We start from the raw sequence: 24,892 nt of genomic DNA, 5'->3' as shown, positions 1-24,892 counted from the left end.
TTCCAATGCTGTATCTATCTTATTTGATTGTTCCTGTAGTGCTTTCCTGACTTCTTCCTTATATTTCTCAACTCCATTATATAGTGTTTTGATACATTTTATAATCATTTTTCTGAATTCCTTCTCATGCATTTCCAAAGCCTGCCCATCTTCCAGTATGGATTGTAGGTCTACTTCCAGTTCATTTGCCTCAGTCACTTTATCTCGTTTCTGGACATGGTCAGATATGGTCATCTGCTTCTGTTTTTTGGGCATATTCAAGAGCTATCTGTGGACTTAATACTTAGATGGGTGTGTATTTTGGTATTTTTTATGCTTTCTGAATGCCTCTAGGTAGATGTGATCAGGAAATGGACTTCTCTCTTCACTTTTCTTCTTGAGAAATTTCAAGATGCCACTGTTGGTTGTTTTGACATAACTTAGGATTTGATTTTCAGCATATTTCCTTTTTTGTCTGCCTGTCTTGCTCTACAATTGCCAATCAGGCCTTTTTTCTAGTTATAAACAGTTCAGGTCCAGTTGTGGCCATTTGGTTTTAAGTGGAATCTGTTTCTTTAAATGTCAAGGAGATCTGTGTGCATGCATAGTAGAACCCTCTGAGGGTGGGTCTGGGGTGTCCACTAGCTCAGACACCCCTATAGTCACCAGAATGGAGGTGCTCAGAGAGCAAGGGACCAATGAACAGATACCAAAAGAAAAGAATGTCCACACCTTTAGCTCTGTGGTTCAGTCAGGCATCCATGGCTGCTCTGATCCTTTCCCCATTTGGTCTCACCCAAGATGGTGGCTCCTGGAGCAGCTGAGCATCTTAAATTAGAAAGCAATGGATTTCTTGCTTCTGCTACAAATTCCCCTAGCTGTAAGCTTTCCAGTCTTCTAAATATTCCTTTATACATGGATCAGAGTTCTGGGACCATCCTCTGAGCCTGATTGGTCCTATATTCTTTGTTGTTGCTGAAGGATATCCTTACTGCACTTCCACCCGATCAGCCATCTTGTTCTCCCCTTGGCTGTTTTTTGAATCTTGGCTTCACTTGCCTACCATTATAAAATAGACACTTGAGGGGGAAAGAAAGGAAATAGCCAGAAATATCACCATAGAAAGCTTGTAAGTCTGTCTTCTGCCTATAACTGATTGAAATACCTAAAATGGGCTACAACTTGCCCAGTGAAGGAGACTTCTTACGGAGCCCCTGTATTACATAAGAACATAGATGGAATCCTGAACCCCATCCAGATTCTTCTGAGGTGGGAAATCTCCACTTGAAAGGACAAGTAGACCAGCCTGGAGCAGGTAGAAGACCAGAAGATACTTTTTTTTTTTTAGTTTTCTGTAACATTTACTATCTATAGAATTTGGAACCCATTGTTTTCATTTAGTTTCTGAAAAGGGGGTAGAGTTGTGATGTTACACGTTTCTAAAGAAGTGGTTTTTTGTTTTGTTTTTCTTTGCTTTATATATTATTTTACTTTCTTGCAACATTTCTCTGATATGTTGGGTAATTCAGATTTTTTAAAAAATCAGTTTTACAGTCCATAAATCATATTTTGCTTTGTTGCAATGATTACAATCCCCTCCATGTACCATCAGTCAACAGTATTTACCTTTATCCCCACCCCCCTCCTTTTTTAAAGGTTTTTTATTGTGGATTGAGTGAAAGTTTACAGGGCAGATCATCAGTTTTACACTCAACACCTTGTTACATTACAATGATTAAAATCCCCTCCATGTACCATCAGTTAACAGTATTTCTCACTATTAACTTTAGCTCTTTAAAAAAAAAAAAAACCCACTCAGGCACATATATTAATTTACACCTCCAAAGGACACATTCTGCAAGTCTGCAAGTCTGCCTCCTGGCCACCAGCTCTTAGTGCCTCTCTTCCCATGAATCTAGAGCCCGTAGCTGCTCCCTCTCTCCGTGTCGCCATCTCTGTTTCCAGCTCTGGCATCACTGATTCTCTGGATAAGGTCCCACATTCTGCTTGTGCTCTTCTCCCTTGACGGTCCTCTGTTTCTGTACTGTAAAATTAACCACGCCCCCATATTTGTTACAAAACTTCTACCTTTACAATTGTGGAAGTCACAATTAGTCATGATAACAATTACTCATTATTGAATCATAAGAATCTTATCCCCATCTCTTTTCACCAGACCCATCTAGACAAAGTGAAAACTATTCAGTGGGAACTCTTTCTTCCCCCACACACTCTTAAACTAAACTCCAACATGAAACCTTGTAAGCCAGTCAAATTTGTGTCTTTATAGCCTCCTCCCCTTATTTTAGGTAGCCAATGTCTAAGTTGCCCATCCCTATCTACACTGTGTACAGAGGGGATAGCATTGATCCTTGATGTGAAAACTCCTTCCCTCTCTATTGGTATTTTGAGTTACTACCTCCATGAGCATAGGTCAGGTTCATCAAATTGTAGCAATTTACCCTTGTTTCCTTTATCCAAAAAAAAAAAAAAAAATGTTTAAAAAAAAATCTTCCTCTAGTTGAGTTCTGATTATCAAGCTATCGAGGCTAGGTCAAATGGGTACTGTCTGTAAGTTTGAGTGTTCTTGTGCATCTCCCCTCACTTCATATCAGCTGGATGCTTCAATATCAGCTCTAGCCTTCTGTGGTTAGGTCTTTGCCCATGGGCTCAGATGTCCTTAGGTCTCACCACACTTTGGACCAACAAGGCCTTCCTCTTCTCTCTCTCATCTCGAGGTCAACAGGAGTCAATGAACTGTGGGACATTAACTCAGCCCATTTCATCACTGCTGTCTTTCCCCTTTTTCCACTCACCAGTACACCAATGTGGTCACCAGCAAGCTTACATGGCTACGTGTTCCCTTTGAGTTTCAGTCTTACAGAGGGGTTTGTCTTGAAGGATCTTGATTGCTTGCCTTCATAGCTTCCTGGCGAACAGCTTGCTTATTCTTGTGGTAGCCAGTCATGCTGTTTTTTCCTGATGGTCTGTCTTTGATGCTGTATCTTCTGTCGCTTTAGCTGTTCCAGGCTGGTTTACTTGTCCTTGCTAGAGGAATGTCCCACCTCAGAAGGTTCTGGATGGGACTCAGGATTCCACCTAAAGTCTTATACTCTGAAAAGACTCTGCAAAAGGCTTATTTCACTGGGCAAGTTGTAGAACCCCTTTAAGGTACTCCAAGCAGTTATAGGCTGAAGACGAGCTTACAAGTTTTCTGTAATCATGTTTCCCAACATTCATTTCTAGTCCACTCAAGTGTCTATTTTACAATTGTAGGCAATGGAAACCGATATTCATTAGATAGTCAAGGATTTTAGTATTATTTCCCCTCTTCAAACTATGCCTAGATCCCAGAGCCCTGTTGTTCCAAGGTTGAGCATGCATCACTATTTACCTCTGTCCCACTTAGGCCATGCAAATATGTCTCAGTGTTCCTCCTATCTATTTTGTTCTTCCACCTTCTCCCCCTTCTTGTATTGCTCTCCTGAACACCAGAACTAAAACCCCACCCCAACCCCACCATTGTGGTTACCTTATATTCCATTGATTTTCCCTCCATTTAAGACAGTCTATTCTGTCTTGTAATCTACCTGACTTTCTCACCACCTGGATCTCTGTTCCTCTGTGTTTTCCTTCTTTCACATTGTAATTGTTTTGATCACAGACTGATCTCCCAGATGCTCTGTTCTTATCATTTTATTCTATTCTTTTTTGTATGTGTGTGTGTGTACACATTTAGTTTTATTGTAACAAAGCAACTTGTACACTTTTAACATTTAAAACTGAGCATCATCTTTCCTTTCCAGTGAGAACAAAAAGAATTAAAAATAATAATAATAATAATAAGCAGGAACAAAATTACAATAGATAATGTCAATTCCAAATAAGATCCTACAGGTTCTGCTGATTCTCCCATCAAGTGGCAGGGCTCAAGTCATCATTAGGAGAGAATTTTATTTTAAATGTTTCATCTTAAACTACAAGGATGTCTGTTAAACATCACAATTAAACACGCCAAAGGAGAAGTCATATTGTCAAAATGCCCACTTAACCTACCCAAACATCTCAAACCCACCCTTTGCTGACCTTCTGTAACCCCCCCTTTTTTGAAGATTTTACTTTCCTTTTTTTTTAAACAACAGAAAGTAGACAGATACACATTGGTAAATGCTAACTGTCCATATTCACATAGAGACACAGTGTAATCTCTGAGCCCAATATACAGAGAAAGAAGGAAAAAGGCTAGAATTCTATGCACTATTACACAGGGGCCTAGCACCCTCCAGCTTCCAGCAGAGCGAAGGGAGCAGAAAGTTTTTTGGTTTTTTTTTCCCACAGAGCATGGTGGTGTGTTGATTCCATAGTTTTTGTTGAGACAGGAAGGGATAAAAATTAATTTAGGAACAGAAAGGGGTAGATTCTTTTCCCACTGTATCTGCTCAAGATATTCACCCAACCCCCAAAATAAGTTGAGTACCATGGTGTAAAGGAGAGAAAAGAGACCTCAAGAACAGGGTGACTGAGCACAAGAGGGGGAAAAGAAAAGGAAAAAACAAAAAAGACTGCAATTTGCTCCCAGGGACTGAAGAAAATTAAAAAAAAAAAAAAAAAGGTTGGAATCCATCAGTGTTCTCATTAGTTATCTTCTCCTTCATCCTCTCCTTCCTCTCCCTCATCATCATCTTCATCTTCTTCCCCTTCTTTTTCTATATCTTCCAAACCTCATCATCATCATCATCATATTCTCCTTCCCCTTCTTCATCATCCATATCGGGAACCAAATAGTACTGTAACAGATTTGACCAAATATCATCTTTGATAACCTCTCCTAACTCATCTGCACCTGCATCAGAATGATCAATAAACCAAGTAAAATAGCTCTCTAGTTCTTCATGCTGCCTCTTCCTGCTGGCTTTATTATATGTTTGACTTGAGCGTTTCATCAAATCCTTTCCAGATTTCCATTTGATTTCAGATGATTCTGAGGATGCATCACCACCCTCATTCAGATTCTTTGGAGAGAACTTTATTTTCGAAGTAAGGATTTTCATCAAAATAAAAATCTATTCTGTAACCTGATTTAATATGTTCAAATTCTGTCACTTCAACTCTAGTCAAATAATGCAGTGCCTCTTCATCCTCTTCCCAAACAACGCAGACACTTGTGGATGGTTGACAAATGTTGTTGTCCCAAAATTGGAATTTTGGCAATCAATTCTGACCTCTTTTGAAAGAATGGTTGGTGGAGTTTATTATATTTCTTTTCTGCTTTCAAAATCTCCTTACTGGCTTGTTCATTAAGTCTGTCTATTTCATTTTGTACTTCATCAATATGTTCAGTTGCTCCCTGCTGTTCTTTTTCTCCCTTTGGCAAGTTCAGAGAGGCTGAAGTTTCCTGCAGTTTAGGTTTCTTCATTTGAGACAGGAGCAAAGACGAGTGTTTGGCGGCCATGCTGCAAGCAGAGTTCAAGAAGAAGACAAAAGAGGAGTTGCTTGCCAGAAAAAAGCTTCTTATTCTGTTCTTGACTCTTCCATTTATTGATTCAGTTCAGGGTGATGCTGCCACATACGTCACTCTCTGGGTGTTTTCTGCTCTTGTTGGTTCTCAGTCCACAGAACTTCCTTTAGGATGATTTTCATAGTAGGATTGGCTTTGGCAAAATCCCTTAGTTTCTGTTTATCCTGGAATGTTTGGATTACACCATCGTATTTGATTGACAGCTTTTCTGGGTAGAGGGTACTTGGTTGGCAGTTTTTTCTTTCAGGATTTTATATAAGTCTCCTCGTTGCCTTTTTGCCTGCGTGGTTTCTCTTCTGGTGAAGTCTTTTGATACACATAAGTTTTTAATTTTTAGTATGTCCCACTCATCTGTTTTGTATACTTTTGTTTGTGTAGTTTTCAAAATGTTTGTGTCTGTCAAGTTTCTTTCTGGTTGTTCGATCCATTTTTGGAAGTAGTGTATTAAAATCACCCACTATTATTGTAGATTCATGTATTTGTTTCTTCAAATCTATTAGAGTTTGCTTTATATATTTTGAAGCTCTTTCATTGGGAGCATGGATATTTATTATGGCTATATAATCTTGTTCAATTGTCCCTTTAATCATGAGTTAATGTCCATCTTTATCTATTATGCTGGGTTTTGCCTTAAAGTTTATTTTATCAGCGATTAGTACTGCCACTCCTCTTCGTATATGATTGCAATTAGCTTAGTATATTTTTTTCCATCCTTTGACTTTTAATCTGTTTTTGTCTCTGTGTGTGAGATGTGTCTCTTGCAGACAGCATATTGAAGGATCTTGTTTTCTTATCCATTCTGCCATTCTCCGTCTCTTAACGGGTGCATTTAATCTGTTTACATTCAGTGTAACAATCCATAGGTATGGATTAATTGCTGTCATTTTGCATGTTTTTTTGTGGTGTTGCTGCTCTTTGTTCTGTGTGTCTCCCTTTGTTGAATTTATGCTTTTTGTGTTCTTTCTTGTGGGTTTCCTCATAGCTTTAATGTTTCCATGTTCTTCTTGGATTTTCATTTTCTTGGTATGCTGCGAAGTGTTAATTTTTTTTTAAGGTTGCCTTATAGTCCATTAACTTTTCTCTCCATTTAGTGTAGTCTGTTTTATCCTGTAATCTACCTCACCTTCTCACCATCTGGATCTCTGTTTCTACATGTTTACCTTCTTTTACATTGTAATTGTTTTGATCATAGACCTCCCAGATTCTCTGAGTTTGTTCTTATAGTTTTGTTCTGTTCTGGACTCTTCCTTCTGTTGATTTAGTTCTGGAAGGTGCTGCCACATATGTCAATATCTGGTTATCTGTTCTTGTTGGTGCTCAGTCCACAGAACTCCCTTTAGGATGTTTTGTGGCACAGGGTTGGCTTTGTCAAAATCCCTTAGCTTCTGTTTATCCTGGAATGTTTTGATTACACCATTGTATTTGATTGATAGCTTTGCTGGATAAAGGCAATGTTTTTCTTTCAGGATTTTATATGTCTCCCCATTGCCTTTTTGCTTGCATGGTTTCTACTGAGAGATCTAAGCTTAATCTGACTTACTTGCCATTTTATGTAACACTTCTGTTTTCCCTAGCTGCTTTCAGGAGTGTCTCCTTATCTTTGATTTTGGAGAGCTTGATTATGTCTCATTGATTTTTTTTTAATGTTTTATTGTGAATTATATGATAGTTTACATGGAAGAACATTAGTTTTACATTCATTCTATTGTATATCATTTCATTGCCATGGTTCCAATCCCCTTCATGAATCATCAACCAACCAAAGGGTATACCTGCAAGTCTACCCCTACACTACCTCTGCCCACTCCCCACCCCCCAGTCTTCAGCACACAGTCACTTTCCCTGTCACTGATTTTCTTTTGAGGTCTATCCTTCCTGGGGTTCGTTGAGTTTCTTGAATGCTTATCTTTTCACTTTTCAGGATATTAGAAATTTTTTCTTTCAGCACTTCTTCAACTATTTCCTCTGTGGACTTGTGTGATTCTTCTTGTTCTGGTATGCCGGTAATTCTTCAGTTATTCCTCTTCATGTTGTCCAACATGAATCTTAGACCTTCTTCAGACTTTTGAATCTTTTTTTGTGTTTGTTCTTCTATCTTAGTAGTATTGAGAGATTTGTCTTCCAGCTCACTAGTTCTGCCTTTCATCTCTTCTATTCTACTCCTTTGCCCACTCAGAGTATTGTCTATTTCTGATAATCTATTATTGATCATTTGGCCCTCTTTCTGTAGCTTTTGAATTGTTTCCAAAACTTTATCTTATTTGATGGTTTCTGTAGTACTTTCCTGACTTCTTCCTTATTTTTCTCAAATCCATTGTAAAGTGTTTTGAAACATCTTATAATCATTTTTCTGAATTCCTTTTTAGGCATTCCCAAGGCCTGCCCTCCTTCCAGAATTAGTCCAGGTCTACCTCTAGGTTATTTGTCTCAGAGATTTTGTTTCTGGACATGTGCTGATATGGTTATCTACTTTTGCTTCTTGGACATGTTAAGTGTTTATCTGTGGCCTTAATACTTGAGTATGTGTTTTGGTATTTTTTACACTTTCTTATTGCTTCCAGGTAGATGTAATCAGCATGTGGGCTTCCCCTTTCACTCTTATTGCTTAACTCAGAGTAACTTTCACAGGTGTTGTGTGTCTTCCTGGTAATGGCAGTTGGTATTGGTTCTTGCCTGGGTTTTGTTGTTTTATAGAGTGTAATTGTAGCTTGATTATATGGCAGCAGTTGCTGTCTTTTCTTGGCTAATATAGGAAAAGAGTCCCCCAAAGGTAGAGGGTGGAGCATAAAACAGCAAAACAGCACTAGCAAAAAAAAAAAAAAAAGCAACAACAACAAAAAGACAAAAACTAGACTGAGGCGGATGCAGTCGCGTTGGGGTTCTCTGCCATCCGCCCAGTTGTGGAGCAAAACCTGTTCCTCTCATGCTTAGCAGTCCAGGGTGAATTGACCAAAGCAATGGTTATGGAGAAGCCTAGTCCCCTGCTGGTTGGGCGGGAATTTGTGAGACAGTACTATACACTGCTGAACCAGGCCCCAGACATGCTACATAGATTTTATGGTAAGAACTCTTCTTATGTCCATAGAGGATTGGATTCAAATGGAAAACCAGCAGATGCAGTCTATGGACAAAAAGAAATCCATAGGAAAGTGATGTCACAAAACTTTACCAATTGCCACACTAAGATGCGCCATGTTGATGCTCATGCTACTCTGAACGATGGTGTGGTGGTCCAGGTGATGGGGTTGCTCTCTAATAACAACCAAGCCTTGTGAAGATTTATGCAGACATTTGTCCTTGCCCCTGAGGGCTCTGTTGCAAATAAGTTCTATGTTCATAATGATATCTTCAGATACCAAGATGAAGTCTTTGGTGGCTTTGTCACTGAGCCTCAGGAGGAATCTGAGGAAGAAGTAGAGGAGCCTGAAGAAAGACAGCAGACACGAGAGGTGGTAGCCGATGACGCTGGAACTTTCTATGATCAGACTGTCAGCAATGACTTAGAAGAACATTTAGAGGAAACTGTTGTAGAACCAGAGCCTGATCCAGAACCAGAACCTGAACAAGAACCTGTATCTGAAATCCAAGAAGAGAACTCTGAGCTGGTATTAGAAGACAGTGCTCCTGAGGAGACTCAGCAGAGGGCTTCCCCAGGGCCTGCAGACATAGCTCAGACAGCACAGGAAGACTTGAGGACATTTTCTTGGGCATTTGTGACTAGTAAGAATCTTCCTCCCAGTGGAGCTGTTCCGGTTACTGGGATCCCACCTCATGTTGTTAAAGTTCCAACTTCACAGCCCCGTCCAGAGTCTAAGCCTGAATCTCAGATTCCACTGCAGAGACCTCAGAGGGAACAAGAGTGCGAGAACAACGAATCAATGTTCCTCCACAGAGGGGCCCTAGACCAACTCGTGAGGCTGGTGAGCAAGGTGATGTTGAACCTCGAAGAATTGTAAGACACCCTGACAGTCACCAACTCTTCATTGGCAACCTGCCTCATGAAGTGGATAAATCAGAGCTTAAAGACTTCTTCCAAAACTATGGGAATGTGGTGGAGCTGCGCATTAACAGTGGTGGGAAACTACCCAATTTTGGGTTTGTTGTGTTTGATGACTCTGAACCTGTTCAGAAAGTTCTTAGTAACAGGCCTATCATGTTTAGAGGTGAAGTCTGTCTGAATGTAGAAGAGAAGACTCGAGCCGCCAGCCGCCAGGGAAGGAGACTGTCGAGATAACCGCCTGCGGGGACCTGGAGGCCCTCAAGGCGGGCTGGGTGGTGGAATGAGAGGCCCTCCTCGAGGAGGCATGGTGCAGAAACCAGGATTTGGAGTGGGAAGAGGCGTTGCTCCAAGGCAGTGAACCCTCTTCACTGGTCATCACACAGCAGTAGAAACCCTAGTTCCTGCAGAAGAGGGAATTTCTTCAACCACCTTTGGTATCTTGGAGTATGAGCCTAATCTGTTATAAACGGCTTAACATTTGAACACTTTTATTCCTTTTTGTGTTAATGGTGTGTGCACCCCACCCTCCTTTCTCCTCCTGATCTTTTAGTCCTTCACTATCAATTTTGTGGAATGATATTTTAGGAAAAATGGATTTTTAAAGAAGAAAAAAAAAAAAACAAAGACTGAATTTCCTTGCTTATACAGACTGGATTTTTAACAGCCATTTCCCCAAAGGAATGTGTCTTGCTTATTACTGACATTTGGTATGTTTCATTCATTGGAATATTTCTCACTTATTTTCTACATGTTTCAAAACCTGTAAGAAATACAGGATTGGATAAAACATTTTGAAAGCAAGAAAAACTGAAATTATTTCTTCTTTTGAGAGTCATCTTCTGGTGTGGAGAAATTGCCATTGGATAAATTGATAATTTTGATTCTCACTGGTGTGGTTAAAAATGGAATGAAAAAGTGTTAGAGGTTTGTTCTTTTGCTATCACACAACAATGTCAGATCCTACTTTTTTTTTTTAATTGACATTTAAATTGTATGATAAGTTTTAAATGTCTGTAATACAACTGATACACTTTTCTCTTGAACTGTTAAAATTTTTTGAAGTAGTTTTTCTGTGTTTAATTTGTATTTGTAAAAAACCAAAAACACAAAAAAATCCCCCAAATCTGAATAACAACAGCAACAAAACAAAACAGCAAAACTGTTGTGCCTTCTATTTATCTTTGGTTCCATTCTTGGCAATTGTGTAAAGAAAAATAATAAAAACAAAAACAACCCTAGATTTGTTTTCTCGGGATCAGAGTATGTGGGGAATTTCCGAATCCTTCTCTGTCTTTTGTTAACATTTGTTATGCCTTACTCTGAAATCGAGTCTCAAACTGGAATGCCTTTGAGGACAGATCCTTCCATAGAGGTCCTTTCACCCAAATATTACAGCATTTGTGTTTACTCCAGAATCTAATCAGATTCCTAATCATAGTCCATAAAAAGGAATGTGACATTAATTAGACTTTGCTAATGGAGCTCTGGTAGCGTAGTGGTTACGAATCGGGCTGCGAACCTTAAGGTCAGTGGTTCGAAACTACCAGCCACTCCGCGGGAGAAAGATGAGGCTTTCTACTCCCGTAAGGATTTACACCCTCGGAAACCCTGTACAGGGTCGCTATGGGTCGGAACCGACTCGAAGGCACTTAACAACAACAACAATGTGCTTCAGTATCTGCTAATTTGCTAGTTTTTTCCTTTAAATTGTAGCCATGTGATGGATTGTCTCTTTTGTTATAGTTCTCGTGTTGATGAGCATTCAGTGAGTATTTCTTGGAATGGCCAATTTTTATTAAAATATTTCTGGAAGAAAATATAATCTGGTAATATAGACAAAAAACCCCAAAAAAACTAGACTGAATACTGGTAGTATATAATTGCAGAAAAGGTGGAGGGAGAGAAGAAGAAAAAAAAATCTGTAGCCTAATATGAGTATGACTTTAATGTCCTCTCTTCAGCTTCTTGCCTTCAAAGCCACCGAGAAATTTCAAGATGCCACTGTTTGTTGTTATGCTATATCTCAGGATTTATTTTAATTTTTGGCCTGTTTTGTTTTTAAACTCTCTTTCCCTGTCTACACCCGTCCTGGCCTTTCCCATATTTAAAAAAAACAAAACAAACAGTTCAGGGCCTGCTCTTGGGCTGAGAATATCTGTGTGCATGCGTGGCAAAATAACTCACCAGTGGTGAGGGTGGGGAGTGTCCACTCACTCAGGCACCCCCTCTAGTCATCAGAATTAAGATATGCAAGCAGCAGGGTGGGGCCAATGAACAGATACCAAAAGAAGAAAACCAGTACAAAGCAAAACCATCTGAGGTTCCCACAGCATTTTTTAGTGGTGTGTCTTGCCATTTGGTTTTGCCTAAATTGTTGGCTCCAGCTGCCAAGGCTGGCAGATTCAAAAGTATGTGATGTCTTACTTTTGCTACAAGTTCCATTAGCTATAAGCCTTCAAACCTTTTAAATATTCCTCTGTGGTTCCGAGTTTTGGAGCTCTGTCCTGGATCTGCTTCGTCTGGTATTCTGTGGTATCACTGATGGCGAACTTCACTGTACCTCCACCCTAGCCGCCATTAAGGCCCGCCTTTTTCACATATGATTTTTAAACAAAAAAAAAGCTCAAGGACTTTCATAATACATGACATGCAATTTTAAATGAGTTAGACACCATTTTTTATCTACTAGAATTAAAAAAAAAAAAAAAAAAGCCCTGATAATAACTGTGTGAGAAAGCAGGTAGTCATGGACACTGCTACTTGGAGTTTGTCATGAAACGATAATTTATAATTTCTATCAAAATTTTAAATGCATGTACCCTTGGACTCAGGAATTTAACCTATACATATATATTCATTCATGTGCATTATTTGTTTGTAGCTGACAAAATAAATCAGCCAAACAAAAGAAAAAGAGCAAGTAACTTTTTAAAAGTTGGTTACTTAGAAATCACGTAATTTCAAAAACTTCAAAAGCTTATGAAAATAAGAATATTTTATTTTTGACTTATCCAGCAGCTGATAACACTCTTGCCTTTTAAAGTTAACTTTGTTCCTTTCTGAGTCTTTTCCTTGGATAATGGACATAGGTAAATCTTAAACAGCTTTTAAAGCCTTTCTCCCAATCAGCCTTAGATCAAGTGTCTTCACTGCAACGGCTCAGGAAGTAGCAGACTTTCTCTTTCTAAGTTATGCATATCTCCTGTTGTTACCTAGCAAGCCCAGAGATGAGGAATGGAAGACTCACACCAGCAGGCTTCAAGGTATTGAGACTGTCAAGTCTGGCCTAGGAAAGAAAAGTCTGCATTGGGGTGATAAAGTATGTTCTTGATGGCATGTATTCCAAATCCACCTTCTGTGACAGTCCAGGAAAATGGCAAAGATATCTGACTACCTGCAGTGATGGGCCCCACACTTTCCTCAGATAACCTTGGTTGCAACTGTTTTCTGTGGTGAGCTACTTCCCATGATCTTTTGTTGTTACAAAAACTACAAACACAATGAAATGAAAACATGAATTATTAACAATAAAAAATAAAATAGGGACCAAATACTATGTGATGAGGTAGGATGAAGTAGTTCATATCATGGTTTATTTGCATCTCACCTTTTTCAGAGGCCAGAGATTTAGCAAGCCTAGGAAGCCATTGCAAAGCTCCTGAAGTTTAACAGTCTAACAGTCAAGTTTGAAATGAGAACCTAACCTAAAACCAAGTTGCATTGTTCTGCCCAATGGAGGCCAACTGTTTTCTAATGTAGAATTTCTGTGTAGGACATCTCAGGCTCTGGGAAGATGTTCTGAGATTAATACTGAAAGCTTCGCTTTGTCTGGATATCATCAAGAATCTGCTGCAGCTCCTCATCTTCAAATCGTCCCTCCAGGCTACAAGAAAAAAAAAAGGAAATGGGTGATTTAGTGAATGACAAATCTCCCACATTCTTCAATGCATTTTTAAACACCATGCAACCACTTTTCAATTTATGTCTAAAAACTGACATCCTTAAATTCAACTATATTTCTGTTACCTGCTTCTTCTCCTTTAAAAAACAGTAAGAAAATTTTCAAACATATAAAAAATAAGTTAACCTTAATAACTGGAGTCCTGATGTGGTGCTGTAGAATAAGCACTAGACTGCAAACAGCAACGTCATCAGTTCAAACCCTTCAACCATCTTCAAAAACCCTATACAGGGTTGCTATGAGTTTGAATCAACTCAACAACACTTAACAACAACTTTAACAATTAGTTCTAGTTGAGCTTGATTTTTTAAAAGAAAATCTGACAGAAACAATTGATTACACTGTGTATGCTCCCAACCAAATATTTTTCTCTCCTTTGCCCAGAATTATCTACGATTCTATAGGTGATATTTATCAGTTGCTATTTATCAGGAGAAAAAGAGGAAGACCCCCTCCCCCAAACGAGATATGTTGAACAGTGGACCCAAACATAGCAATGAATGTGAGGTTGGCCCAGGATTGGGCAGTGTTTCATTCTGTTGTGAATAGGGTTGCTATGAGTCGGTACCAACTTGATGGCACCTAACAACAACAACAATTTATCAGTTGCTATTTATCTGTCAGAATCAACTTTGGTTTGTCTACATTTTATTTTTACTTATGAGACATATGTGTATCCATAGCAACATGTAGAGTTCTGGTGTTGCACTGTAGAATAAGCTTTGGACTGCTAACTGCAAGGTTGGTAGATTAAACCCACCAACCAATTCTTGGAAACCCTATACAGGGTAGCGATGAATCAGAATTGACTCTAAACCACTTAACAAACAACAAGCAACATGTAGTATTGATTTTAAAATTTGTATGAAAAGACATCATTCTGTATGTACCCACTTGCAATTTTTTCTTTAAAAATTCTTTTAGTGTTTTTTCATGTAGTCCATGTTGTTTCAGTTCATTAATTTTTCACTGCTGTATAATACATATTGTATGAATATGCAATAGCATAGTTATTTATTCTACTGTTCACTGATAGACTGTTGTAAAATTTCTTCTATCACTAACAATGCAGTAATGAACTTTGAACATATCTTCTTGTAAACTGAGACTAGTTTCTTTAGGGCATGTATCGAAGAAAGAATTTTTGGGTCACGGGGTACATCTTTACCTTTACTGTTGTTAAGTGCCCTCAAGTCGGTTCTGACCCATAGTGACCCTGTATAGGGTTTCTGAGGTGCAGCTGGTGAGCTTGAACCACCAATGTTGCAGTTCAAACGACCTTGCAGTCCAGTGCATTAACCCACAACACTGCACCAGGACTCTACCTTTTCTAGATTCTGCCAAATTCATCTCCAAAGTGTAGGTACAAATTTACATTCTTATTATCATTGTATGAGAGTTACAACTGTTCTAATTTCTTGCTAATACCTTTTGTGGTATAAGACCATCATTCTTATATATTGTCAATCAATGTTGATAATAACTAAATTTTGAATGTACATACCACTAGACAGAAATTTTAGTTGTAGGAATGCATCCAATATACACATAATGCTTACATATCCACTACTAACCTTGGGATCAGAGCCTTGGACTCCTCAGCAGTCTCAGGGCAAAGATTTGCCAAACAAGCCAACTCAAACTTATGAAGCTTTTTCTGGAGCAACAAGCTGATCATAGGGAAGACAATTAAGACAAATACATAAATATATATGCAAAGAATGATCAATTAATTTAAAAACAAAGGAACAAATACACCTAGCAACAAAACAGAGAACATATAGTATAACAATCTTTCCAATCTGATGAGGTATAGCTGCAAAATTTGACTTTCAAATTACTTCCTGTTCCTGAAGAACAGGAAGTTCTAGTGAAGTAAGACAGACACAATGAAAATGAAGAGGGTTACCCAGGACAGACCCGCTTCTACTGTGGGGGCAAAGCAGCTTCTGCCTTTGCAAAACTACTATTCGGAATTCCTTGGCCCAGGACTTGCTTTTGCTGTGCTACAATGCTCTTCCCTTCTACTCTTTTTTACTTCCTTTGTTATTAACTTTGACTTAAACAAAATTCTCATTAAAATTTATCTAAAATTAAGTAAATACCTTGCTTTGTACAAATATATGTATAATCTGCATTTATTAAGACTGTTCAAACTATATAAAGGAATACTGTTAATACAAACTCTACCACTTGGCTGTCAGTTTGTTGTACAGTTTGTGTGGCTGTGATGCTAGAAGTTACATCACTGGTATTTTAAATACCAACAATGGTAAACAGGTTTTAGTTCAACATCCACTCTACAACAAATTAGGGAGAAGACGTGGGTAACTTCTGAAGGGTTAGCCATTAAAAAACCCCTTATGTAGCAGTGGAACACTATCTGACAAAGTGCCAGAAGATGAGCCCTTTAGGTTGGAAGGCTATCAAAATATGACCTCCTCAAAGTGTGTTGTTGTTAAGTACCATTGAATCGGTTCCAACTTATAGCTATGCTGTAAAGTAAGGTTTCCAAGGCGCAGCTGGTAGGTTTCAACTGCTGACTTTAGCAGTTCAGTGCTTATCCTACAGAGCCAAACCAGGACCCTCCAAGCATAGCTGACCTTAATGATACGGATGGAGAAAAGTTTTCATGACCTTTACTTGTAATTGGGCACAACTCAAAATGAGAAGAAACAGCTGCAAAAATCCCGTAACAATCAGCATGTGGAATATACAAAGTATGACTATAAGAAAATTAAAAGTTGTCAAAAATGAAATTTCTTGGCATAGATGAATGAGTACCTCTAAGTAATGTTTCCAACACCAAAGACAAAGAATGGTTTTTACAAAGACACTGAAAATAAAAGGCCTATTATATTATTTAAAAAAAGGAGACTTTAGATCCAGAGAGGGAGAGCGACTGTGTGCTGAAAACCTGTGGGGCACGGGGAAGGATTGCATGGAGGGGACTGTAACCATGGCAATGAGACGATATACGATAGAATGAATGTAAAACTAATGTTCTCCCATGTAAACTAACACATAATTCACAATAAAACATTTAAGGAAAAAAAAAAAAAAGGTATCTGCAATGAAGAAGTTGTTGGTCTTGCAGAATTATTATCATGCAATCTCCAGAAATGTTTCTATCATCAAGTCCATTATTTTCTAACTACTTTTACTTCGTATTTGTTTCCAACTTTCAGATTCCAATCACCAGTAATTATCAATGTATCTTAAAAAAAAAAAAAATCTTTATATTATTAATTGAGTGAGTTTACGGAACAGGTCATCAGTTTCTATGTTTCAACAGTTAACAGCATTTACCTCTAATCACTTTAACTATTCCTCCCTGTGTCTCACGCTACCATATTTCCTATGCTAAACTCCCTCTTGTTGTATATTGCCTGCCCTGTCATCCATGTTAACATGTGTCTATCCTCCAGCCCAAGAATAATTTTCCCTGCCCTGCTCCTTCTGTAACCATCAGAGTGCTTATTTTACCAAGAAAACCTTAAAGCTTTTTATAATATTAATCTCATACAATATTTGTCCTTTTGTGATTGACTAGTTTCACTTGGCATGTCCTCTAGGTTCAACCATGTTGTGAAGTTGTTTTACAAATTCATTATTCTTCAACATTTTGTAATATTCCATTGTGTGTATACACTAAATTTTTTAACCATTCTTTAGCTGATGGGCATGTAGGCTGTATCCATTCTTTGATATATATATATATGTTTTAATATTTTATTGTGAATTATGTGATAGTTTACATGGGAGAACATTAGTTTTACATTTATCCTATTGCATATTGTTTCATTGCTATGGTTATAATCCCCTCCATGCATCATCAACCAACCAAAGGGTATACACTACAGGCCTGCCCCGGGAAAGTCCCCAACTGCTCCATCTCTCCACGTCATCGTCTCTGCCTCCATCTCAGGCATCACTGCTTCTCTGGGTAGGGTCCTGCTCTCCGCTCTTCTCCCTTCATGGCCCCAGGGGCCTCTGCTGAAAAGTTAATTACTCCCCTCCTTGCTACAAAACGTCTACCTTTACATTTCCAGCCCTCACAAGCAGTCCTGATAACAATTACTCACTATTGTATCACAAGAGACCCATCTTGCATTTCATTTCATCAGCCCCGTCTAGACAGATTGTATACTACTCACTGGAGAGTCTACCTTCCTTCACACCCTCTGAATCTAGGTTCCCTATTGAAGGCTTGTAAGCCAGTCACTTCTTGCCTTTGTAGCCCCCGCATTTTGGGTAGCCAATGTCCAAGTTGCCCATCCCTGTCTACTCTGTGTATGGAGCGGGTGGGAATGATCCTTGCTGTAAGGATTTGTTCTTTTGAGCTACTGCATCCATAGGTGTAGGTCAAGTTCATCAAATTGTATCAGATTACTCTTTTTTTTCCTCTTCTTTCTTCTTCTGGTTGAGCTCTGATCATCCAGTCATTGAGGTCAGGTCAAATGGGTATTATGAAAGTGTGGGTGTTCTTGTGCATATGCCCTCTCTTTTTATCAGCTGGATGCTTCACTCTCCACTCTAGTCCTCAATGGCTATGTCACTGACTCTGGGCCTTGATATATTTCTTGTAGACAGCATATCGAAGGATCCTTGATTTCTCATCCATTCTGTTATGTCTTGATTGTACATCTAATCTATTTACATTCAGTGCAATTATCAATAGGCATGAATTGATTGTTGTAATTTTCTATGTGTTATTTTGTGGTGCAGCTGTATTCTTTGCTCCACAGAATTTTCTATGCTGAGCACATTTTGTTTGGGGGTTTTCTTTTCACTCTCATTTCTGTTGTGTTAATGTTTACTAAATATTTCTGATTTTTTTTTGGGGGGTGGTATGCAGGTATATAAGAAGCTCTGGTAGCGTAGTGGTTACAAATCAGGCTTCTAACCTCAAGGTCGGTAGTTTGAAACTACTAGCTGTTCCGCGGGAGAAAGATAAGGCTTTCTGCTCCCATAAAGATTTGCAGCCTCGGAAACCCCGTGCAGGGTCACTATGAGTCGGAACTGACTCCATGGTACTTAACAACAACAACAACATACAGGTGTATTATTTTTCTTTGAGGTTATCCTTTATTTCATACATTGTTATCTCTGGTTCCCTATTTTCATTCTTGTAGATTTTTTGTTTTTACTTTAAATACTTTGATTTCTGGACTGAATTCTGTGTGGTATTGTCATGTATGGTAATCTTACGTTGTTGTCTGCTGTTGTTGGTTCTCAGGCCAAAGAACACCCGCTAGCATTTTTTTTTTTTTTTTTTTTTTTGTAGAATTGGTCTGGTCATTGCAAATTTCTTTGATTTTTGTTTATCAGAAAATGTACTAATTTTCTCCATATTTGAGGGACAGCTTTGCTGGGTATGATTCTTGGTTGGCAATCTTTTTCCTTCAGAGTTTTGTATATGTTATCCATTGCCTTCTTACCTGCATGGTTTCTGCTGAGAAATCAGAGCTTAATATTGCTGGTTCTCCTTTGTAGATAATATTTTGTTTTTCCCGAGCTGCTCCTTGTTTTTGATTTTGGAAAGTTTGATTATGAGTCTTGGTGATTTTCTTTTGTGATCTATCCTTTTAGGGATTCATTCAACTTCTTGTATTATTATCTTATTGTCTTTCATGATGTTACGGAAGTTTTCGTCCAACAACTCTTCTACAATTTTCTCTGTGCTTGTCTCCTCCTATTGTGGAATTCCAATCACCTGGTGACAAGAGGTGTCTTCAGCTTACATCCTCACTAACCCCTAGTGTAGATCATTCTATGGAGTTCAGAGCCAGGTGGTTGTGAGTCATGGCAGTGTGAGGCAGAGGAAGAATATGCAGCTTTGGTGCTAAGCTTCAGGTGGGCTTGGCTTCAGACCTACAGAACCCAGAGTCACCAGACTAGCATTAATCTAGTCTAGCAGAAACCCTCATAACCAGTCACCCTGTCCAAAGCTGTCCTATTGCCCTAATAGACGTTGAAACCAGCTACATCAAGGGCCTCCATGAACAACTTCTGGATTGAGTATCCTGAACATAGATCAACACGTAGGCCTGTAGGAACTCCAGTGAGGGCCAGGAACTCCACTGTCCTATTCCTTCCATGCCCACCTCATCAGCTTTTTGGTTGGCAGGAGCCCCCTAGAGAGTTTTCCTCTCGAGGTCTGACAGCTGCACTGGTATTTTTGTGTTTTCCCTTTTGCACTTTTGTGGCAGTTTTTTTTGCGTGTGTTTATTCTTTCTCTTGTCATTTCCTTCAATTTTTATCCTATTTATGCTTTTATTTTTTCCTTCTGTTTCTCATTTTCTCTCTTCTTTTACTTCTATGTATCTAGTTTTACTAATCTCTAGTCTCTCTCTTTCCATTTTCCCTTGCCCTGTTCCACCCGCTAATTCTTCTTTTTATTTTCTAATTTTTCTCTTATATAGCTCCATTTTCACATCTCTTTTTTCTTTTTTCAGTTATTCTTGTTTCTGGCTGCTTCTGTTTTCATCTTTCTTCCTTTCTATTATTTTGTATTTTCATTGCTGTTTGTTTATTTTGCTTGTTGTCTATGTGGGCATGGGGGGGAGGGTTTCTTCTCTTTCCAACCTCATGTTGTTAAGTGCCTTTGAGTCAATTCTGACCCATAGCAACCCTGTATAGGGTTTCTAAGGAGTAGCTGGTGAGCTTGAACTGCCGACCTTGCAGTTCAAACGGCTTTACAGTCTGGCGCATTAACCCACAGCGCCACACCAGGACTCCTAGGAGATAGCAATTGTGCCCATACGGCCCAGTCACAACCATACCCTCTGAAGCTCCATCCACAGTCAGATATGAGTGCCAAAGATAAGTCCCTCAAATAGAAGACACTCAAAATATAACTGGGGAAGAGTTGTCTCCTGAAAGCAGAGGTGACTATAATGAAATAAATGGAGCAGAGCTTTCGGGACCTTCATTTACTGATTGGTACAATACAAATTGAGCAGAAATAGCTATAAACATCCATTAATAATTGGAGCATGGAACATACAAAGTATGACTCTAGAAAAATTGAGAACTGTCAAAAATGAAATGGAACATATAAAGATTGATATCCTAGGCACTTATGAGTTGAAATGGACTGGTGTTGGCTTTTTTGAATCAAAGAATCATATAGTTTACTATTATGGGACAACAAATTGAAGAGAAATGGTGTCACATTCATTGTCAAAAGGAAGATTTCAGGATCTATCTTGAAGTATGTTAGAAGGAAGTATGATGCTTAGAAGAAGACCTTTAAATACCACTATTATTCATATTTATACACAAACCACTAGAGCCCAATGATGACTAAATTGAAAAATTCTGCCGTCTTCAGTCTGAAACTGATCAACTATGTTGTGAAAATTGGAAACAACAAGGGAGTATCAGTAGCTGGAAAATATGACCTTGGTGACAGAAATGCTGCCAGGGATCACATCACAGAATTTTGCAAGACCAATGGCTGATTCATTACAAATAGCTTTCTTAAGCAACCTAAAAAGTGATGATACCCATGAACCTTGCCAAATAAAATATATACGAATCTAAGAGACTACATCTGTAGGAAGAAACAGTGAGAAAGTTCAGTATCATCAGCCGAAAGAAAGCAAGAGACAGACTGCTGAACAGACATGCAAGCTCAGGTTGAAACTTAACAAGTCCACAAGAGCCAAAATGTAACCTTGAATATATCCCACCTGAATTTAGAAACCATCTCAAGACATTAATGATTAAAGATCAGAGGAGTTATGGGATGACATCAACAACATCATACAGGGCTCGTGTGCAGGAGAGAGATGAGGGGTGGGATGCGCATCTATTAACCTGGCTTGAGCAATTGGAAATAATGCAGGACCCCAACGATGACACTGAGTGGAATGACATCTTATGCAAAAAGGGCATCTTGCCCTCAAAGGAAAGTCAAGAGAATTGGAAAATGAAGTAGAATACAGGAAGCAGCAAATCCTTCAGCAGTCAGTTGTGAAAATGTAATGAAGATATGACTTTGGAAGAGCTGGAGGATAATGAAGATGAATTTAATGAGGAGGATAAACGTGCTATTGAGATGTACATGCAGCAAAGACTGGCTGAGTGCAAAGCAACTAAACTAAAGAATAAGTGTGGAGAAGTTTTGGAGATTTCAGGAAAGGATTATGTTCAAGAAGTTACGAAAGTTGGTTAAGGGTTTGTAGGTAATCTTGTACCTTTGCAAACAAGCGATCCCCCTCTGTGCTCTGATAAATCAACACTTCATTTAACTGGCAACAGTTTCCTGATGTCAAATTTATCAAAGCCATTTCAACAACGTGCATCCCCAATTATCCTGATTGGAATCTGCCTGCAATAGTTGTTTATCTTGAAGGAACTATCAAGGCTAAATTTATTGGCCCAATAGTGTTTGGTGGCATGAACCTGCCAAGAGATGACTTGGAGTGGAAACTGTCTGAGTCTGGAGCAATCAAGCAGAGCTGGAGGAAAATCCCAAGAAACCAGTAGAAGACGCATTATTGTAGTCAGTGCAGTGCTCTGTCCACACAAGGAGAGAGTGGTTTCAAGGACAACTGAGGCTCCAACAATAGTAAATTGCTAGACTTTCTTGATATAACAAATCACCTGGATATTTAAAAAGCTAATGCAGAACTTAATCTTCTAGGTTGATTTTTAGCCTTTTATATAAGATTATGTTTAAAATCTCATACATATCAGAAATAATCATTGCTGGGAACCTTTAAATTTTTTCTGCTCTCTTTTTAAATTAATGACCTTTCCTTTAAAAATAAAAAGAAGAACTACATATTGGTGTGACAAATGTTGTCTATGTTTTCCTCTCTTAAATTTTAAATAAGCCATGAAACTACATTTACTACTTGTTGACATATACTATATAAAAATATGGAGTTTTCTAATGCAAGTTATATCATAGAGAAAAGTATGATGTAAGGTTTATAGCTGCATAATTATTTAATTTATCCCTTTAGAAAGGTAGGAGAAATATTAAATAAAATACAGGAATGACTTCTAGGAACAATGATGTTAGTATTTACTCTATTTAGAAGAAAGGCACAAATTTTTATGAAACACATAACATTTTATCAAAGCAATAATTGAAGGAGTCCAATTTACTGCTATCTTTCATTTAAAAATGTGAATCAGACTAGACAGAGCGTTCCTTCAGACTGTGTTCTAAAATTTGTGTGTTTTAACTGTAATTCAAAGAATAGCAACTTTGACCAGTTTTCTTCGTCAGAAGTGCCTGTGTTAGTGAATTTGTGTGTGTGTGTGTATGTGATATGTAAATGAGAGTCAGTGCTACGGATAAAATCATAGTCTCTATAACAGGCTTTCTGTGAAACTTTAATTGCTGGGTTGAAATAAACGTACCGTAGGAAAAAAGAACATCATACAGGAAGATAACAAAAGGTCATTAAAAGGACAGGAAAGAAAGAAAAGACCAAAATCTGTGTCAAGAGATTTTGAAACTTACTCTTGAGTGTACAGAAACTAAACTAAATGGAAGAAATATGGAAGTAAAAGACTTGAACAGAAAATTTCAAGGGCAGCTTGAGAAGTCAAGTGTTATAATGAAATGTGCAAAGACCTAGTTAGAACACCAAAAGGGAAGCACTTATTCAGCATTTCTCAATCTGAAAGAACTGAAGGAAAAATTCATGCCTCAATCTGATATTTGTAAATTTATGGAGATTTGTTTTGTGGCCTAAGACATGGTCTATTCTGGAGAATGTTCCATGTGCACTGGAAAAGAATATGTATTGTGCAGTTGTTGGGTTGAATGCTCTGTACACATCTATAAGGTCCAGTTGGCTGACTGTGTTGTTTAGTTCTTCTGTGTCTTTGTCAAACTTGTGTATTAAAATCACCCACTATTAGTGTAGATTCATCTAGAGTTTGCTTTATATATTTTGGAGCTCTTTCACTGGGAGCCTAGATATTTGTTATGATTATTTCATCTTGTTCAATTGTCTCTTTAATCATGTCATGTCTCAATTTGAGATAATGAAGGATTCTATGGGTAAAAGAAATCCTGGTATGGTGCTTCAGGATAAGCACTGAACAGCTAATTGCAAGGCCAGTGGTTCAAGCCCACTAGCTGCTCCACAGAAATCCTATACAGGGTAGCTTTGATTTGGAACTGACTCAATGGCACTTAACAACAACAACATGAGCAAAATACTGAATGATGCAGAAAGCATCATAAAAAAGCATCACAATTATAGTACCAAAAATAAATGGTTGAAAAAAAAAAAAAAGTTGACGTTCAACCAATTCAAGTAGTAGTGCTCAAGAACCGATGGTACTGAAGGAAGAAGTTCATGCTGTACTAAAGGCATTGGTGAAAAACAAGAATCCAGTTAATGATGGAATACAAATTGCAATATTTCAACAAACTGATGAAGCATAGGAGGCTCACTCATCTATGCAAAGAGAAGTGACCCAATGGGATGTGGTAAATCATCGAGCAATATAATTAATATAACATGCAAGTAAAATTTCGAAGATAATTGAAAACGGTTGGAATAGTAAATCAACAGGGAACTGCCAGCAATTTAAGCTGGATTCAGAAGAGGATGTGGAACTAGGGATATGACATAAGATGGATCTTAGCTGAAAGCAAAGCATACCAGAGAGATGTGTACATGTGCTTTATTGACTATATAAAGGCTTCTGACTGTATGGATCATGACAAGCTATAGATAATGTTGCAAAGAATGGGTATTCCAGAACACTTAATTGTGCTCAGGAGGAACCCGTACATAGACAGGAGTCAGTTGTTAGAAAGAACAGAAGGATAGTGAATGGTTTAAAGTCAGAAAAGGTGTAAGTCAGGGTTGTATCCTTTCACACCATGCTTACTCAAGAGAGGGACAAAGTTAGGGGCTCTAATACATGGCAGGCACACACTATCAAATATCGTAAAAATACAGAACAGTAGAAGACAAAATAGATTGGGACTTCCTAAAAATTAGAAACTTTATGTGCATCGAAAGATTCCATCAAAAGAGTAAAAAGGAAGCCCACAGACTGGGAAAAACGACCTATTAGATAAGGGACTAATTATAGTTGAAAAATGCAAAGCAAAACAAAATGAGAGTATCATCTCACATCAGCATTAATCACAACGTCAAAAAAAAAAACCCAGAAAACAACAAATGCTGGTGAGAATATGGAAAAGACTGGGACCTTCCTACATTGCTGGTGTAAGGACCAAACTGATTTTGCCTACCTAGAAACTGCTTGACTAAACTCTAGTCAGGCTCAGGAAAGCGTTTTAAATAGACAAGGCCTCAGTTATTAGTTCCCTCCAGAGGCTCGGTCAATCTCCATTCTGTACATTAGCCTGAACACGTACTCTAGCTCCAAGAATATGATATATGCATAAATAGCCAGGCAGCTCAAGGCCAGAGGCCAGATGTTT

The 24,892-nt window shown here is 38.3% G+C and overlaps 1 protein-coding gene and 3 pseudogenes across 1 annotated transcript in view; 2 read left to right on the top strand and 2 right to left on the bottom strand.

The window, feature by feature from the left end:
• Positions 1-4,614: 4,614 nt before the first annotated feature.
• On the bottom strand, positions 4,615-5,431 carry LOC102820746 (annotated as a pseudogene).
• A 3,023-nt stretch (positions 5,432-8,454) lies between these two features.
• On the top strand, positions 8,455-9,855 carry LOC102814411 (annotated as a pseudogene).
• Positions 9,856-13,289: 3,434 nt separating this feature from the next.
• Positions 13,290-24,892, bottom strand: part of LOC102814023 (DNA-directed RNA polymerase II subunit RPB4-like) — a 24,473-nt gene continuing 12,870 nt past the window's right edge. The window contains exons 3-4 of the mRNA XM_006876199.1: positions 15,033-15,128; positions 13,290-13,380 (exon numbers count right to left, since the gene is read on the bottom strand). Coding sequence (XP_006876261.1) covers positions 13,302-13,380; positions 15,033-15,128 — 175 coding nt within the window. The 3' untranslated portion in view covers positions 13,290-13,301. The remainder of the gene's footprint in view (positions 13,381-15,032; positions 15,129-24,892) is intronic.
• LOC102817746 lies at positions 21,305-22,037 on the top strand (annotated as a pseudogene).

This window comes from Chrysochloris asiatica, unplaced genomic scaffold (genome assembly GCF_000296735.1).
Source record: "Chrysochloris asiatica unplaced genomic scaffold, ChrAsi1.0 scaffold00363, whole genome shotgun sequence".
NCBI classification, from domain to species: domain Eukaryota; kingdom Metazoa; phylum Chordata; class Mammalia; order Afrosoricida; family Chrysochloridae; genus Chrysochloris; species Chrysochloris asiatica.
The sequence above is the reverse complement of the archived record's forward strand: the minus strand, read 5'-3'. Positions and strand labels throughout refer to the sequence as shown.